Below are 18,228 nucleotides of genomic sequence, written 5' to 3'. Positions count from 1 at the left end.
ATCTGTTGCCATGGAAACAGTACAGTAGTGCTAAAAGACCCTCTAAAACTCAGTTTTTGAAAGATATCTCAAAAACCAAGTCGGTGACCTAGTTTTTTTTTTCAAATTTCTTAAACGTCATCACATTCTCTACCTGTATACGTGATATAAAAAAAACTTCATAGTAGAACTTGAATTATTTAGGAAAATGCTGTTTTAAAATGTAAAAAAATTTCCACTAGCTAAATTTTTTTAAAATTTTTTAAAAATTTTCTTCAGGAATGCGTAATGATGTAAATAATTTGTATACAAAAAATCAGGGTAGGTCACCGAACTAATTTTCAAAGAAGCAGAGACAGTTGAAAGTGCCACAAGAAACCAGAATGAAGCAAAATTGTGGTATACGCAAAGAGCTGCTAGAATAACAGCCTCAAAATTTAAGGCAACGTGCCGCAGTAATCCAGAAAAACCATCAAAGAGTTTAATTAAGACGGTGTGTTATCCCGAAGCCCATCACTTTAGCAGTGCTGCTACTAAATGGGGTATTGATCATGAAAGTAAAGCTAGAGAAGATTATATATTCAATATTGCTGGAGACCATTTAAATCTTTCTGTAGCTGACTGTGGTCTGCATTTAAATCCAAGGTTGCCATTTCTAGGAGCATCCCCTGATGGGCTAGTTATGTGTGAATGCTGTGGCATTGGCCTTTGTGAAATAAAATGTCCATACAAGCACAGAAAGTCCACTATTCAAGAAGCTGCCCACAGTGACAAGGATTTCTGCTTAAGGTTCAACGACAGTGAACTAGAACTTGACAACAAGCACCAATATTATTATGAGGTGCAGTGACAATTATTTGTCACTGAAATGGCCTACGCGATTTTGTTGTTTGGACAGAGTGTGACCTATTTGTTCAAAGATTAATGCCTGATGAACACTTCTGGAATGTAAATTTACCAAAGGCCATTTCTTTGTACAAAAAATGCATTCTACCTGTGGTTATAAGGGGCTGTCAACCAACATCTGGCGGTGATTTACCATCAGACAGTGAAGAGGATGGGCCATGGTGCACCTGCCAGGAGGACAAGTGTGAAAGCACACTGATTGCCTGTGCCAGGAACAGCAGAGTTACGTGGTTTCATATGGAGTGTGTGGGACTTGGTAGTGTACCTGAAGGGATGTGGGTGTGCCCCTCTTGTACCAAACACAGGTTATAATCATGTTTTTTTCTTTGAAGTTTTTAATATAAATCCCTATAGAAGTAATCACTTATGGTATTCAATCAACAACTTTGTCCCAATTTGTGGCATTTTAACATCTCTGAAATTCTAAAATTTCTAGCAATTTCTATTTTTAAAATTATTTACAAAAAGTATTATTAGCCAGGACTTAAAAGAACTTCTTTTGACATTCAATTGAAATGACAATGTATATTTCATAGATTTTAGAGTCTTGTCAAATATGGGATTAGTACTGAACATGTAAATATTATTGTTATGTTATACTGGTCACTATATATATATTACCTTGTCAAACTTTCAACTTGTAGACAGTACAGTGCATTCAGTTTATCACTGTAACACTTTGTTCAAAAATTATACAAAATTGAACTAATTAACACAGAAATTTGCACTTTTCTTGTCAGCAAAGTGTATGTCAGATATAATGACTACATATGTATTCTATATCTCAATACTCTTGTCATCAAAAAAGAATTTCTACTGGAATGGAACAATTGACACAGACAAGTTTGTCAGTGCACAACAAATAATAGCTATTTTGTCTATCGGTGCAAGGTCATCTCCTTTTCGTAACGTGACCAACTGTACAGGTAGTATCCCTTGCATAATGTTGCATTTCCTTCTGACCAGACCGATCACCCGCTCAACATGTATGCATACATTTGCAATTTTTCTTGTGTCCTCAACCTCGACAGCAGAAAATTGTTTTTTTCCTTTTGTGAAGGGTGGAATGTGTAGTTTGGCTTGATGAAAGCCAACACTATCTTCTATATCAAAGCCCCTGTCAGCTAGTACAATATCACCAGGTAAAAGTTTTCGTAGTATTCTTGAGTGCTCTGTCAGGTGTTTGTCTGAAACTCTGCCTCCCCATGCTTTGGATATGAAGGAGATAGTACCCTTAGGGGTTATGCCTATTAAAAACTTTGTGGTATTGTGATGCTTATAGTTGGACCAAGTCATTGCCCTTGCTATTAGACTACTTGGCCTTTCAATAAATATCTCAAAACAATCTATAATAACAGAAACTTTCTTGCCAAAATTTTTCTGAAATACTCTAGGCATAGTTGCTTGCAGTTCTTCACGCTCTGGCCAAAATATAAGAAATTTCAATCTAACACTTAGTGCATGGGTCCATCGATCAAATATTCTTGATGCGGTTGCTACTGAAATATCAAATCTGTAAGCCATGTCTTGAAGTGTGTAAGTTTCAACCTTACGCGAACTAGAATAAACTCACTAAATGATTCAAGACCATTCTGAAAGTTTCTCTTGATACAATGAGAGGTAAGATTAAATACACTCATCAGGGTTTTGTAGTTTGGCAGGCCAGTGTAGAATTTAGTTTTTTCATCATTGTTCTTAAATTTTTGTTCTGAAAATCGAGCAGATAGGAGTTGACTCTTTAAATTGGATAGTTCTTCTATCAAGTGTTGTAGGTAGTTTTTTCATTTTCCATTTGGGTAAGGTCTATGTTTGTTTGGCATTCCTGGTCTCTAGTAGTAGCTTGTTCTGCTTGGCAATTGTTGTCACTTAGAGTACTTGAATCACGCACTGTAGATTAAAACACTCAAAATAATAACACCACAAGATAAGCTTTTGTAGGAAATATATCGGAACACATACATACAATGCAGAAATAATAGAAATTAACTCGCTAGTAGGTGGTTCAGAAACTTTGAATTCTTGAACTATTGTTGGTTCAGTCTCTACTTGTGGGCTTTCGACACTTTCAACAACTGTTTCAGCAATTTCAGCCTCTATATCAGCTATTTCTTGTCTACGTCTTTTCCTGCTTTTTGCGCGAGCATTGCGTTCAACTGCTGTCGAGGAATTGTATATATCACCATGGCCTAATTTAAGAGTTGGTGCGCAGTCAGGATCTGTGGTATCCCAAACACTAGAAGGCGAACCTAAAATGCAATGATAACACGTGCGATCAACTTGAGGTCCGTAAAAATCTTTGCGTAAATCGTATCGCGTGCATTTTCCTAATCCATGAATCTATTCCTTATTTTTTTACTCACCGTCAACAAAATGCTCGCTACAAACATGCGTATTTTCAGCCTTCTTGTCATCTAAATCCTTTCTCCGAATGTTTGCCAACCACTGTCGTCGACGATCTTCACAAAGCTTGCGTAGTTTATCTCCTCCGTTCTTTCTTATTGCGGGGAAGCGAAAATATTGTATACAAGAATCCCTTTGCTTTTTGTTACTTTTGTTACTGCAGTCTTTGACAGCACAAATATAGCCCATGGCCGAATAAAACAACAACAAAAACTCATCAACTGTGACGAAAAGTCTCTGCTTCGCTTTGTTTGCATCCGGGACTGGTCCACCAGCAATGGCCGACTTCCGGTTTTCAGAGATCGCATAATTAGGTGTGACGTCACGTGCAAACGAAGAATATGGCCTCTTAGGCTAAAACGGAGAAAGTTCTAGAAAATCAGCTATTTCTGTCGATGACCTCATCATCACATTTCCTAAGCGTCTTCACGTGACTTCCCCTTTCATTTTCCGTATTCACAACGCAAACGAATTACTGTCCTCTGCTCCTTGGATCTCGCCAAGTAGAGCACTTTTGTTCACGTTGAAGTACACAGTAATGCTACAGTTGCATGGTTAATTGAAGGTATACCTAATAGCCCCTCTGCATTCAGTCGCGGAACATTTATTCGTGTATGGTAAACCAGCCCAGTCGTACAGGCCGCGTTTTGATTTCTGGTGAGTTCTGCTCAGCTCATGTTGTCCTGAACCCGAGCCTTATGGTTTGATATGATCAAATCGGTAATTTTACTCATCATTTTAACTGAAGCAAGCCTGCTATTGACGTAACGTAACCATCGAGAGCGCTTTTGCTCTTGAATATCTAGCTATATCTCCTCAAAATGATACTCTCGATAGACTGCCCCCTAAAATCGCTTCCGCTTTTTATCTTCAGTGTCCATTATGAAAGCAACCCACTGTCTTCTGTTCCTTGGATCTCGCTAGATACAGGTTTGTTAACTTTAAATCACTCTGTTACGTTATATGGCCATGTGAACGCCGTCATGGTTGCCTGGGTATCGTCGATGCTTTTTATGTTATTGTTAATTCTTACTTCAAATGTTATCGGAGACTACTCTATACGAGCTACTAGGTTATTTAACTAACCCAAGTACACTCTAGAGGGGAGAAAACTCCAAGTGAACGTTATCCGGCTTGTTTTGCCATCTAAATTTGCTCTCAGGCGGCGAGCTCATAGTTACTCGAAGCACGGATACTTGTGTCTTGCTCTTCCGTGTAGTCTCTTTATTGTGAACCTCACAGTCCACTTCGACGTGTCTAACAACCATGGGCCAATCTTATGGAGTCATCGGAATTACAACAGTCTTCGCTGCGGTTCCTCAAAGAAGAATTATTATGCGAAGCCAAAGGAAGACAAGACCATTAAATATTCAAGATCAAAGGAAGACAAGACCATTAAATATTCAAGATCACAACTTTATTCTCTTTGAAAACGAAGTCTCTCACAAAACCCTCATATTTCCTTGGACCTGAAGACAAGTGGGCTTTTTCACAGCCGGGGAGTGGGAGTAGGACTTAAAGTGCGATTCGCCGACTAAGTTGCGTGACAACATCCTTGACAGGAATTTGCTTCGAAAGATTCCTTACGCAAAAACCTACGACCTCCCCGTTGTCTTGTCTACCAACTTACGGGCACTGCAAAATAAGGCCGACGAATTGCGGCTCGTTGCGTCTCTCAACAAGGCTGAAGTGGTTTGTTTAACGGAGTCTTGGTTATCGCCTCAGACTGATGACTCGCTAGTTGCTTTGCCTGGTTTTAATTTGATTCGAAGGGAGCGGTAGGGGTGGCGTTTGCGTATATCTCAGGACTTTCTACCCTTGCAAGAGGCTGGTTAATTGTGAAGATCGGAATATCGAGTCATTGTGGATAATGTTAAAACCGTAAAGTCTACCAAGATCTGTTGCATGCATTATATTGAGTGTTATTTATCATTCTACGGTCATTGGTAAAAAGGAGAATGCAGCATTGCGTGACCATGTTCAGACAAATCTCGATACCTTGCTCGTCAAACACCCCAATCAGGGCTCGAAATTGCGACCGATACGGTCGCCAATGCGACTAGAACTTTTAACTTGGCGACTAAAAGCTCGAATTTAGTCGCCACTTTGGCGACTAAACTAACTTTCTCCCATAAATAAAAGATTGTAGATGAGAAAAATTTCTTAAGTCTCGTTTCTGCGTTTCTGCTTTTCTGCCGAAGGAAATGCAAATTAAGTCTGTTTACCTTTAAGCTAAAACTTGAAATGGCTTTCAAATTGCGTCTTCCGAGACGACATATTACAGTGGCTTCTTCATGGTGATCGCGGGCACAATAATTTTTTGAAAAGCTTCTGAATTTAAAATTAATCCGTTGAGAACAGGAGGTCTGGTATTAAATGCCTATCCGCCGTGTTTGATAAATGTTTGATGCCTTCGTATCGTACGATTTCTTGCATGCGATGTGACATATTTTCCTTGCTAAAGTAGCCCTGAAATGTTCTTTTTACTTTTTTCGCTTACTGCTTCAGGTAAGATTGTCATGCAAAAGTCTTTCGGAGTTTCTTCTTTAGTGTTTTCATGTTTTAAGTCATTCAAGATCGAGTATTTTGGTCTACCCCACAATTGCAGCCACATTCCACCAGAAGCCAAACAACAATGCCAATTGAATAAGGCTCTAATCTGATTTCTGTTCTTGTACTATCTGGCGACTGCATTTTTGCACTTGACGACCATTTTTTCTCTGATAGTCGCCAAAAGGCGACTTGGAATTTTTTTTAATATCGAGCCCTGCCAATGCACAGAAAATCATTACTGGAGACTTTAATCCCACGTCAACCGTGTTTAATATGAAAGATCTGACCCATGCGAATAACAGTAAGCAAATGGTGAAAGTTAAAACCAGAGGCTCGGGGACCTTGGACTGGTTTCTGACTAACATGCCTAATTTATTTGATCTCTCTCAACTGCCTAAGATTGGTACTTCGGACTACTTTTCCATCCTTGCTAGACCTGAGACACCCTCTCTGAACTCTCCTATTAATTCTTTGTTTGCACGTGACGTCGGCATAAATTTAAAAACCGGGGTCAGTCATGTTGAGGGATAACCACGCGCAACAATCCGTGTAACATAGCTGTCGGAAGTGTGTGTTGAAGGTGTTACGCACATACTTGTCGATGTCATGCATTCTAAATAGCTGCCAATACTTGTAATTAGGTATGCCAATGTAGACTATTTTAAGACTTGTGCTATAGTTTGGATTGTAATATATTTTGTGTGAACGGTAAATTTTTTCAGTTTTGTTGGATACAACAACACCACGTGCTTTGCGGAAGCCGGTATGATAGTTTTACAGTTTTAGTTTCCCCTCTTATCATGCCAGAACTCTGTGTTGTGTTTGGTTGTCTTGAATTTGGTTGTGTTAGCATGTATAGACAAGCAAGCAATTGAAAAGTAATTATTGTTTAAGCTTCAAGGCTGTATGTTTCTTTGGTATTAATAATTTTCGCATCTTAGCGCATACGCATATAGTTTAGTTTGAGATTCAGCTAATTACTGATACTTGTGGGATTGACGCTGTATTTTCTAAATATTGATAATAACAACACAAACTGGGGGATAACCATGCACATACTTTGCGGAAGCCGGTATCGTTTCGTAGATAAAGGCAAAACCAGGCGAGTCTCAGGCTCCTATTGACATTAACCCATTAACGTCCAGTGCGCCCGTATGCGCCCATGGGGACCCACACCCTTTCTACACCCTGTGACGTCATCAATTTTAACTCTGGAGCACGAATTCGAGCATGTACTTGAACGGGTTGAAAATATCTTGCAGACGATACCAGAATGAGCGCAATTGAGTGGAGGAGATTGGAGAAATAGCCAAAAAACCGTGTCACTTTGACTGGAAAATCTGCACGAAGATCGTGTTTCACTACCCACCTACCTTTCCGAGCATGTGCTTTGAAAATAATGAGTAGTTTCTGAAAAATCTCTACACCAAAATGAAGCCTACTCAATTTCCAGCAAGTGAGGAGAAACTTTAGGCAAGGAGAGGGGAAAAAAAGGGCAGGAGAAAGAGAGAAAAGTAGAAGTCGTAAGTGGGGCGTGACTTTTCAACCCAAATTTTGCTCTCTGCGCGTGCCCGAGATTTTCAGGCCGCCATTTTGCATTTGGATCGAAAGGCCGTCGAGTGCACGAGCTGTCGAGTGGTTTTTGGTAAGTTCGAGCTTTTAAAACCCCAACAGTGACCCGAAATCTGCTGGACTAGCTTCAAAACACAGTTTTCCACAAAAGCTGCGGCCATTAATGGGTTAAGCTGCCATTGGGTTCTATGCAGTCACCAATTTAAGAGTCCATTGTACCATTTGATCGAGGTGGACTTACAACCAGTTTGATTCCAGGTACTTTATGCACAATTTTTCGTCTAAAGGCATTAGAGGACTGATGTAGTTAATGCTAGCCATAATTTGTCATTAAAGAACTTCAGTAGTTCTCAAGTTGCCAAAAACACAGCTTTAAGGTACACCATTGACAAGCAACAGTTGTTTAGCATGTGTCACAGATGCTAGTCATTAATAGATACCTAAATGACAAACAACCATAAAGTTCAGTAAGCATTTTGACAAAGAAAGGAGCACCCCCAAAGTAATATTTTGGTGATTGTGGTACAATTGAATAACCTTGACATTTCAATCATGATTGCTCAGTTAATTTTTTCAATAAAAGTTGGATAGATCCAGTCTCCTAAAGGCTCTTCTTTCAACTTCAAACATGACATATGATTCCATTTATCTTGAACAAATCATTGTCACGGCCAATTAATGTGCTTTCCTCCAAATCTTGTTGACAATAGCACCACAGCCCTTCCTCTTCTTCATCTTCATCACCAGATGATGTTGATGAAGATGGAATGGTTAGAGCTTCACACCCTGGGCATGTATATTACTTCCCTACAATTTTAGGCAAAATGCACTTGCTGAAGAAATCAGAGGAAATAGAGAGTGCATCTTTCCAAAACTCTTGGTCAGGAAGAATTTCTGCACAAAGAGATCCATTGTTGTTCACACCACAAAATCACAATATCCATCCCCACAGATAAAGATCTGGGCCTGAACTTGGTAGTAGGCTTGACATTTGTCAAGATGAACTTTACCAAACTCATCTTTCTTTAAATAAAAGTTGTTTTGGCCAGCAGCCTCAGTGATTGTGGAATCCTTGTGCGCATATGGACAACACACACCCATCCCACAGCATTTGCAGTCAATAATCCCATCAGGAGAAGCTCCTAAATATTGCCACCTTGGATCAATATTGAGAGCACTGTCAGAAATTGTCAAAGACTCATGGAATTGATTCGTATCTATCTGGTAAGCTTTGCGAGCCCTACCCTCATTTTCACAACCCCACCATGTGGCTGCAGTCGAAAACTTATGGGCTTCAGGGTAGCATATGGTCTTGACAAGACTCTTAGCAGGCTTAGCTATATTTGTTTTGCAAGCAGTTTTTAGACTGGAAGCAGTAATATGACCCGGCCTGCCTGCCTGCCATTTGGTACCAAACTTTATTTTGTGACTGCTTTCTGGTTGAAGCTTCTGCTTGACAATCATCAGGTGTAATCTCAAGCAATATTTGTTGACACTGCTGCAACAACTATACGTAGTCTAACTGCAAACACTCCTCTAAAAAAACAAAGCTATTGGGCAAGGGCTTGGGTACATTATCAATTTCTTTACAAGTATACTGCTCATTTAAAGCATTTAAAGGTGCAACAAGGGACAAGGATGCTGGGTTTACTGTACAGCCAGAAATACTTCTAAAAATAGTTTTCTGCTCTTCTGGAGTTGGGGCGGGTGTCCTGGTTGGTTGGATCCCACGGTTAGATCTACTAGGCATAGGAGTAACCTTTTTCTCCACCATCAATTCATGCTTCCCTCAGGCAGAGGTAAAATCCATCTCACTTATAGGTAATGGGGGATTTCTTTCACATGACTGGAGAGAAGCCATTTGTTCTTTTCCTGTGTGCATGTGGTAGAATCTCTAATTCTAACACCAGCCTCCACAGCAAAAAGCTCTGCCCCAACATGAGACCACCCTTCACATAACCCTACCATGCAGTAGCAATTGAAAGTAATTACAGTTCCACATTTTTCTGCCAGAAACCATGTTCAAAGTGGGATGTCCCGGGCTCAGTGAGCGATTCACCAAGTGAGGGTACACAAAAAGTCTTAATTCTAAATCCAAAAATTTAGATCCTTCAAATATGCCATATCAGTGGCTAATGTGAGTCCTATGAGTGATATGTCTTCTGAACTTGCAGCTGTCGTATCAACATCAACAAGATCACTCTGGCAAAGGGCTAACGCTCGAAATGTCAGCTTTTAAGTCTACGATGGCCAATTTGCAATTTCAACTTAGTTAAAATAACCAAATTACCTAGCAAAACAAGAGTTGTTAGCCGAGGTCGATAAAAAATGAGTCCTTCATTTTGCTCTGTTTGCTTCTCTCCGAGGTCATCAGAAAAAAAATACACTACCGTGACTAACTCTGGCGTACACAACAACTTCATTTGGGTTTTTGTAAGTAGTTCAAAATATCTGGATATTGAACATTCGGAAGGAGCTCGATGTTTTCGGAGAAATCACTTTTTCTCAACGCATATCGGTCAAAGCCTTAAACAGTTATATTTCGTGGTACCTTGACTTCGTTGGACCCTCTAGAGCCACAAAGTAATCCAAATACTGAAGGTTCACTTCGGGCACGCCTTCGGAAGAAGCCATTTTGAAAGCTTAGTTATCCCCCAACATGGCGGCCGGGTATGACGTAGCGAAGTTTTGTCACGTGGTTGAAAACAAAGGATAGAAAACTGCGGTTCAGAGATATGAGAGAGAGCGTCTGGCGACCCTTTGGCAGATGGATGTTAGAGAAGGACCAGCTATTATCCTCGGAGTGAAAAGGGGCTATTGAGCTTTTATTGCCACGTATGAAACGCTTCACTGGAAAGGATATTAAGCAGGATTGGTACTATCAATTCTTGGATGGAAACTGCTCGGATTTGCTCTCCCCCTTAAGTAAGGTAAACAATTTTTTTACCAGTTTGACAGATCATTTTACACCTCTAGAGCCTCCAGTCTTGGCCCCCCAGGAAGTAAACCCTGAATTCTTGGTATCTGAGAAAGAAGCTTTCCAGGCCCTTTCATCTGTGAAGATCGGCAGAGCTACTGGCCCTGATTGCATTCCAAACAGAGTGCCGAAGGAGTTCGCTTAAGAACTAGCACCAGTTGTCAAGGATATTTATAACGCATCCCTGATCGAGGGTTATTTTTCTGATGCCTTGAAGGCCTCATTACTGAACCCAATCCCTAAAATCTCACCCCCGCAGCAGGTAGAGAGCGATTTGTGGCCCATCGCTCCGACATGCGCTCTTGCTAAGGTGCTTGAGGGATTCACACGGGACCGCTTGATTACACAAGTGTCTCATCAGATCGACCCTCGTCAGTTTGCTCGCGCAGGACACTCCACCACTGACGCGTTAGACTATTTGCTACAGGCTGTCTATGAGGCAGTGGATGCAGGAAGTTGTGGTGCTAGGCTTTTCTTTGATGACTACCCTAAAGGGTTTGACATGATTGATCACAGTGTGCGGATTGAGGAGCCAAGGAACATGCATGTGCACCCTGTTTTAGTTAACTGAATAATTACTTTTCTGTGTAACAGGACTCAGGCTGTGAGGATTGAGAACATTATATCTGAGTGGAAAACTCCCAAGGGCGGTATACCACAGGGCACTAAGTTAGGAGTAATTTTGTTTACAATCATGACAAATAAGTGATTGGAAACTTAGAGTAAAGTTTGTTGATGATACTACAGCCCTTGAAATAATCCCCAGAAACAGTGCCAGTCTTCTCAATTTTGTTACAAACGATATCTATGCTTTTTCTGAAGATCACAGAATGAAATTGAACCCTACTAAATGCAAGGAAATGCTAATTAATTTTATGAGTAATCATAATTTTATTGTGAATCCCATCGTAATTGGTAGTAACATGGTTGAGAGAGTCACGACATATAAGTTACCGGGCGTTTATGTAAGTAATGACCTGAAATGGAACCATCATGTAGAAGTTATAGTGCAAAAGGGAAACAGAAGGCTTTACTCTAAGGGTCCTTAAGCAATATGGTGCGCCTCCAACTTCACTGGCTAAGGTTTATACAACCATTGTTCGTCTTGTTCTATAATATGCTGCCCCTGTCTAGCAGAATATACTAGATTTTCTATCTTATAAGATTAAGAGCATTCAGAAAAGGGCTATGCGCATCATTTTTCCTTTGATGCGTTACAACGAGGCATTAAATGTCCTTAATTTAACAACTCTAAGCGACAGACTCGCCCATATATGCCAGTTTTATATTGATAGACTCCGGAATGAGATTCACCCCTTGCATTTTATGCTCCCCAACAGGAGGAGGTTGTGCATAATTATAATCTTAGATCTGGCATTAGCCGCTCCACGCGTCCTTCTTGTAGGACCAAGCGCACACAAGAGTTTGTCACGCATAAGTATACCTAGTGGCTTGTATAATTATGCTTTTTAGTATTTATTGGATTTATTGTACTATATTTCAGTATATGTTTTGTAAATAGCTCTGTAATTCAGCCATTTTGTATATTGCTGTAATGAGTCTTAATAAACAGTCATTTAGTCATTCATATCAATAACCCGAGGCTTATCCAAATGATTTATGTAGAGAGGAGTTACTGGCCGATCACTGTTAAAGTCGCGAGGCATTTGTATAAGGCAAAGTTGTCAAGCCAGCCCAGTAGCACTAACCGGTTTATCCTTGGTGGGCTCAGCTCTTGCTCTGATCCGGCTTTGATTTCAAGCCCGTAATTTTACTCATTATTTCTATCGAAGCGTGCCCCTTACATAGCTATGGAAAGCGCTCGTGCACTTAATGTCTTCACGAAATAACACTATCAGTTCCTTCGATCTCGCGAGGGCCGCTAAAGGTTCCTAGAGACAGGTTTCTTAAAACTGGATTACTTTGTAAAATGGATAATGTAAAGTCACATTCTGATAGTGTGCATAGAGTTACGAGCCACTGGCGCATTGACATTAGGTCAAGGTATATTTAAAAATGGCAAAGTTATCAAGCCAACTTGTCGTACAACTCGCTTTTAGTTTCTGGAGGGTTCTGCGGAGCCCATGCTGGTATGATCGTGCTAAATTATTTTATTTCAAATCAGTAATTTTATCAACCATTGTAACTGAAGCTAGCCGGGTCTTGACGCAATTATCAAGAGCGTTTGTGCTCCTGCTTCAATCTTGATTTATTTGAGACTGGTTTGTGAAAGTTGAATCACTTTGCGTTCATAAGTAATTAAGATGATTTATGGCATATTCGCATGACGTTTAATAGAGTCACGAGCGTTAACATTTAGGCCTACACTGGGGCCTTAAGTTGCGACTTCGGTTGATTTAAGGCGACTTAAGCAAAATTAGCAAAAAACATTGTGACTTTAGGCGATTTAAGGCAACTTAAGGCGACTTACGGCAGCTTAAAGTTATTTTATATGACTGAAGTGATAAAATCAAAGATAGCAACGGTCTCTCCATAAACCTTAAAAATATTTACAGAATCCTTTGCAATAAACACAGTGGTTATTTTGGTAACTTTTGTATGCTCATAAGTCACCATAGTCTAAAATATCCAGATTTCAAACCAATTTAGCAAGAAATATTCCGATAGAATTATCTCAACAGTAATTGTTAAATTATACAGTCAAACGTATTTGTGCACGATCCTCGCAGTAAAGAGCAATATTTAAGCGATAGTGAAAATCAGACCTGAAAAAAATTCAGGCCTGTACGGGATTCGAACCACTGACCTCTGCAATACTAGTGTAGCACTCTTCCAACTGAGCTAACAAGCCAACTGGGAGCAGGTCATCAAATTAATTCGACATAAACCCGTAAGATGATAAATCAAACACAACGAATATATAAAATTCATATATCTGAACTGCTAGTGAATAAATAGCCAGGAAAACATCATCATGGGTCATATGCCCAACATTAAACAAACCTATCAAAAATATTCACATAAAGACACGCATTTTTAATTTTAGAAAGAGACATGATTCACGCACGAGATTGCTGTGTGGTGGATGTCCTCCCCTGGGATGAGATGGGTGGGTATATCTGCCGAGATGGGCTGTATTGCCCTTTGCGGATTAAAACATAGATAGATCAGTTAGAAAAAACACTCCAATACCATACTAAGAACCATATGCAAAGGTCTTTCTCCACTGTCGAGCGGATCAGCAGGACCTTCCAGGCATTCCAGTTTTATTTTTAGCCTGGTGGCAGTATTACAGGTTTAAAAGCATTCATTGCTACCTCACAACTGTCCAGAAACTAACGAGTCACGACAAAATTCTTCAAGCTGATAACTGGCTCTATAGTCTCGGCTGTTTTAATTCTCCCAGCAACATTTGCGCTCCTAACTAGTTTCCATGCTTCGAAGTTAGGAGGGGAACAACATTATAGAGTTTCTCTCGCTAAGTACGCCCATACTATCAGCTATCATTGAATAATTTCCTTTACTTTCCCTAAAACTGTGTCACTGGTAGGATTTTCTTTCCGCAATGCAAGCAGGTAACCAGTCAATAGACGCAGGGCGGACTTTTTCGGTGGAAGTGGATTGGAAAGAATGCAGGCCATAATGTTAATCTACTCCACGAGGGAAAAGCACGTGTGTGGTGTTTTCATGGGGGCGGTTGCCCAGTTAAACTTTCAGAGTGAATATTTTCAAAACTTTTTGATGATTTTTTTTTTTTGCATAAATAAATTAATTAGTTCTCGGTACACTTTTTAGCAGGCTCGCGTGCGTGTTGTTCTCACGTACACTTTGATCAATACACAAAACTTAAGTCATGTGATCAAATATTACTGGCGGCCATGGTTGCTGTAAAAGGCTTTTCTCTGCTTAGCAGTGGTTCATGTTTGTTGATCATCAACTGATGAAGATGAAATGTACAAAAAGACTATCAAATTCTTAAGATAGATATATGTTTAGCCTTAAGTTGGTTCGTCGAGCTACGAAGTTCAAATGCTTTCAGTTGGTCGAATACCATGGCGGAAGTAGCTAGTACAGATCAATGGGTTTATGCTGGAGAAATTGCCCCCTTTTGTCACTCTTTTACTCTGGGTAAATTAAGTGGATAAAATTTAGCTTCAGTTAAGTTTAGTTGACTTTTGGTAATGTTATTCTTACTGCTCAAGGTATCAGTGAGTGGCAAGAATACCTTTCTATCGTTTTATCTTGATGATCTGGTACTGTAGGTTTTACGCGATTCAATATTTATTATATCCTGATGATAATACACAGTGTTAACCCTTTTATCGACTTTTTCATCATAAAATACTAGACAGAAATTTTGTTGAAACAGATAGCTGTTTTAGTAAAGAATGGAAGAGTATACAGTATCTTATTTCTTACATCAGTATTGTCTACATGTAGGAAATACCCATGCCAGCATAGGCTAGACAGGTGCATGACTATTTTCACATGGGGTTTCTATGTATATAGAAGCCATTGCTCACCTCACAATAACAACTATTAAACTCATAGTCCACTGCAGGGTTACCTCCCCCCCTGCCAAACAGTGTCCTTATTTACACCTGGAAATGGTGAGGTACTTTGAGCTTACAGTATCTTGCCCAAGAACATAATCCAATGCTCCAACACTAGACACCAAAACTGGACTTTTGTCGAGTCCAGTGCACTAACCACTCAGCCCCCATGCCTCCTCCTCTGATCCTTATGATTAAAGTGGGGTGAAAGGGGTCAATTGGGATAAGGGTGGAACCCTTACAACATTGCGTAACCAATAGCGACTTAAGGCAACTGAAGGTGACTTAAGGCGACTTTAGGCGACCTAAGGCAACTAAAGGTCCCAGAGTAGGCCGAACATTTGGTCACGAGATATCTGTATATGGCGAAGTTAACGAGCTAGCCCATTCGTAGAAGCTACTTTTTGGTTTCTGGTGGGTTCAGCTCGTGCTGATTTGGTCAGGCTCAGTGGTTTCATATGAAACCCGTAGTTTTCCTCATCATTTTAAATAAAGTAAGTTGACTCTTGACATAAACGGCAATTACTATCGAAAGCTATTGAGACCTTGAATGTTCTCACGAACTAATTTTATCGTTAGCTTGATTTGTGGAGTTAAGCTGTCAAGTCTCAAAATTATCTATATCGTGATATCAGTCAGTACAAGGAGCCGACAGACGAATCTCAAGAGAACGTGCCGTTTTATGTTTCGTTTACAAGTTGTATTAAAGCACAAAAACAATGCTTTAAAATCGTAGGTTTTGCAACCGTTGATATCCCATCTTGAAATCTCGTTATTCTTTGTCATAAGTTAACGTGGCTCACAAGTGTCACGGTATCAAACTTTGCCTATTGTTATGGATTGATTCGTTTGAGGTTTGGCGCTATACTTCGTTTTCCTCTAGGACCTTTTCATCGGATGGTTTAAATCGCGAGGTAAAGAGTTCAGGTGATTATTTTTTCGGTGGAGGAACATTTTCTTAAGAATGGTATCCTTAACGTAAAGATTTGAAGACAATAATTGAGTCGGGGGGGGGGGGGGAAGAGGTGATTAATTGCCTGTAACCTAAGAGTCGTGCTGACTTCAAAGTTAGGGTTGTTACGACCATTTTCTTTCTTGTCTACTCTGACTTGTTCAGTCTATGGCTTGAACACTTCAGAAAGAAAAAGGAAACATGAAAACGCATATGCTTTTATTCCTTTTAAACTCAACGCGTGAAACATCACTCGAGCAACTTGGTCAGCGCTTGCTTATTTATTTCCACTTCCCCAAGAAGTAATTAATGTGGTAGCTGATATACAAGACAACTTTGCCTATTTCAGTTTTAAACTGTGACGACTCGCTTTTTGAAGTTAAGTCGGCGAAATACATCGATTGAAATACAATAGCTTGCGAGTTGTGCGCGAAACCAAAAAAGTCTAATTTTATCACACTTTTTGCGTTTGTAGAAATAAATACCGCGAGAAAGATTAAAATAATGTTGCTTGGTAAGTGCCTTATGAATATATTAGGCAGTGCTATCTAAACTTGTAAATGTCTTCAAACACTCTCTCTTGACAAACTGGTATTAAAATACTCTGTTAAAGAAAATGAATAATTCCTACAAAGTCTCCAAAGTGCTGGGTTAACGAACTGATACCTATGGCCACTCTTGATACCTCGTTCGGTACTCTGGCGATGACTTTTCTGGCTTAAACTTCATAAAACCTTTTCGTTGAACTTTTAAAAAATTACTACGCACTGGATGTCAGTAAGGCTAAACCAAATTAAATGCGTTTTTCTTACGGCACGCGTCTCTATAATCTATGAGTTACATTAGCATTATAACTGCGATGTAGACTTATCACTGCAGTACAAGAGAACAATGACGTGTGAAGGCCGCAAATTTTAAAACAACAAATTCCAGTCATAGACCAAGAAAAAAGTGGACCTCGATCGACAAGCGAGCGAAAATTTGTGATTTTTAATGTCGGTTATGTCACAGGGAAGGGTTTTTGATAGGCTTGAACGGCAGTAAGACAAAAGAGCGTGATTTTTAAAACGACACGGAAAGGTTCGGGAGACAATAGCACAAAAGAAGTGTGAATTTTTGGCTCGAGCGACAATAGTGCTGAAATATTTTTTACGAATATTGACTGTTGATGCGGTTTCAGGGAGTTTTTTTGTCTCCGAAAACGATAGAACCAAAGAGCAGGATTTTTGAAGAGATGCGAAACGGGTTGAATGGCAAGAAAGTGGTGGAGAGAGTTACTCGTATGGCTTGTGCAACAAGAGCGCCAAAATTTATGATTTTGAATGTTTAGTAAACACAAAGAATATATGAAAGACATGTATCTGAAGTGCGGTTATGAAACGTATATGTGCATATTCAGTAATTTGCAAAGGGAGTTCCTCGTGCGGCTTGGACAACAATACCTCCACTAAGCGTGAGTTTTTAAAAGATGTAGTGGACGCGAAAATTTTTGAGCTTGGTGAAGTCACAGGGGAGTGTTATGCTTGGTCCGGGAAACAATTATGGCTCAAAAATTTTCAGAAATGTGTCCGTTGATGAAGGCGCAAAATCATTTCCAGTTTACCTCGCGCAATAACAATGCGGAAGGCGTGTTTTTCAAAGGGACGTGAAGTGGTTCGAACAAACTTATCTACTTCCCTTTCGTGGCGCAATAGTTCTTGAATTTTTAGTGTCAATGAAGTCGCAAAAAGAATTAATTGCTTGGCTCGAGTGTCAATAGCGCGAACTAGCGTGAGTTTCAAAAAGGGTCGAATGGATCGAAAAATCTCTTTGCTCGTGAGACGGTAGCGCGAGGGTGTTACTTTGGCTTCAGCGACAAAAGCACGAAATAATAGCTTTTCACAAAGATTGAAAATAAAAAGTAGTGTAATTCCTTTTTTTTTTTTAAAGCGAGCGATTAGGGTTTAAGTGGGTGAAATTTTGAATTGTGAATCAGTTGTTGTTAGCAAAACATCCTTACCCCTCCACTGAAGTAGATTATATTTGTCATTTAAGCCATTACCATTAAAGCCATTCGTGTTCTTAACAAAAAAAAGCTTTATCTCCTCAAATAAAGAAAATGACCATAAATGGTGAGCTTTTGAGCCCCACTGTTAGATCGGAATCTAATCGTCAAAGTTTGATAACGTGGATCTCGCAGCGATTCATATCCGTTCTCGAATTCTCGTTAGTCATTCTTTGTCATGAGTCTCCAGGTTTCCCACTTCTTTCAAAGTTCAAAAATTCTGGAAATTTCTTTTATTTCAGCTGATGGTCTCGGTCAAAGAGCAAAGGAAGTCTGTGTAAGACCATTGACGTTTGAAAATATTTCAGTGTAGGTGCTGATACATCGTGAA

At 39.8% G+C, this 18,228-nt stretch overlaps 2 protein-coding genes and 1 pseudogene across 3 annotated transcripts in view; 1 reads left to right on the top strand and 2 right to left on the bottom strand.

The window, feature by feature from the left end:
- Positions 1-1,215: 1,215 nt before the first annotated feature.
- Positions 1,216-10,044, bottom strand: LOC148734616 (uncharacterized; annotated as a pseudogene). Its single transcript, XR_015998579.1, has 5 exons — positions 9,962-10,044; positions 8,823-9,433; positions 8,335-8,566; positions 3,246-3,639; positions 1,216-3,131 (listed from the first exon to the last, which is right to left on the bottom strand). The product of XR_015998579.1 is annotated as an uncharacterized LOC148734616 (transcript).
- Positions 1,699-2,409, bottom strand: LOC148734617 (uncharacterized). The gene has a single exon (XM_088752801.1). The coding sequence runs from the start codon at positions 2,407-2,409 to the stop codon at positions 1,699-1,701; it is 711 nt and encodes a 236-aa protein (XP_088608927.1).
- Positions 3,754-18,228, top strand: part of LOC111342072 (uncharacterized) — a 29,665-nt gene continuing 15,190 nt past the window's right edge. Inside the window, exons 1-2 of the mRNA XM_088751745.1 lie at positions 3,754-3,942; positions 4,160-4,215. The gene's annotated coding sequence lies outside the window, so the exon portion shown is untranslated. The remainder of the gene's footprint in view (positions 3,943-4,159; positions 4,216-18,228) is intronic.

Source organism: Stylophora pistillata, chromosome 3 (assembly GCF_964205215.1).
Source record: "Stylophora pistillata chromosome 3, jaStyPist1.2, whole genome shotgun sequence".
Lineage (NCBI taxonomy): Eukaryota > Metazoa > Cnidaria > Anthozoa > Scleractinia > Pocilloporidae > Stylophora > Stylophora pistillata.
This window is presented reverse-complemented; position numbering and strand designations above follow the sequence as displayed.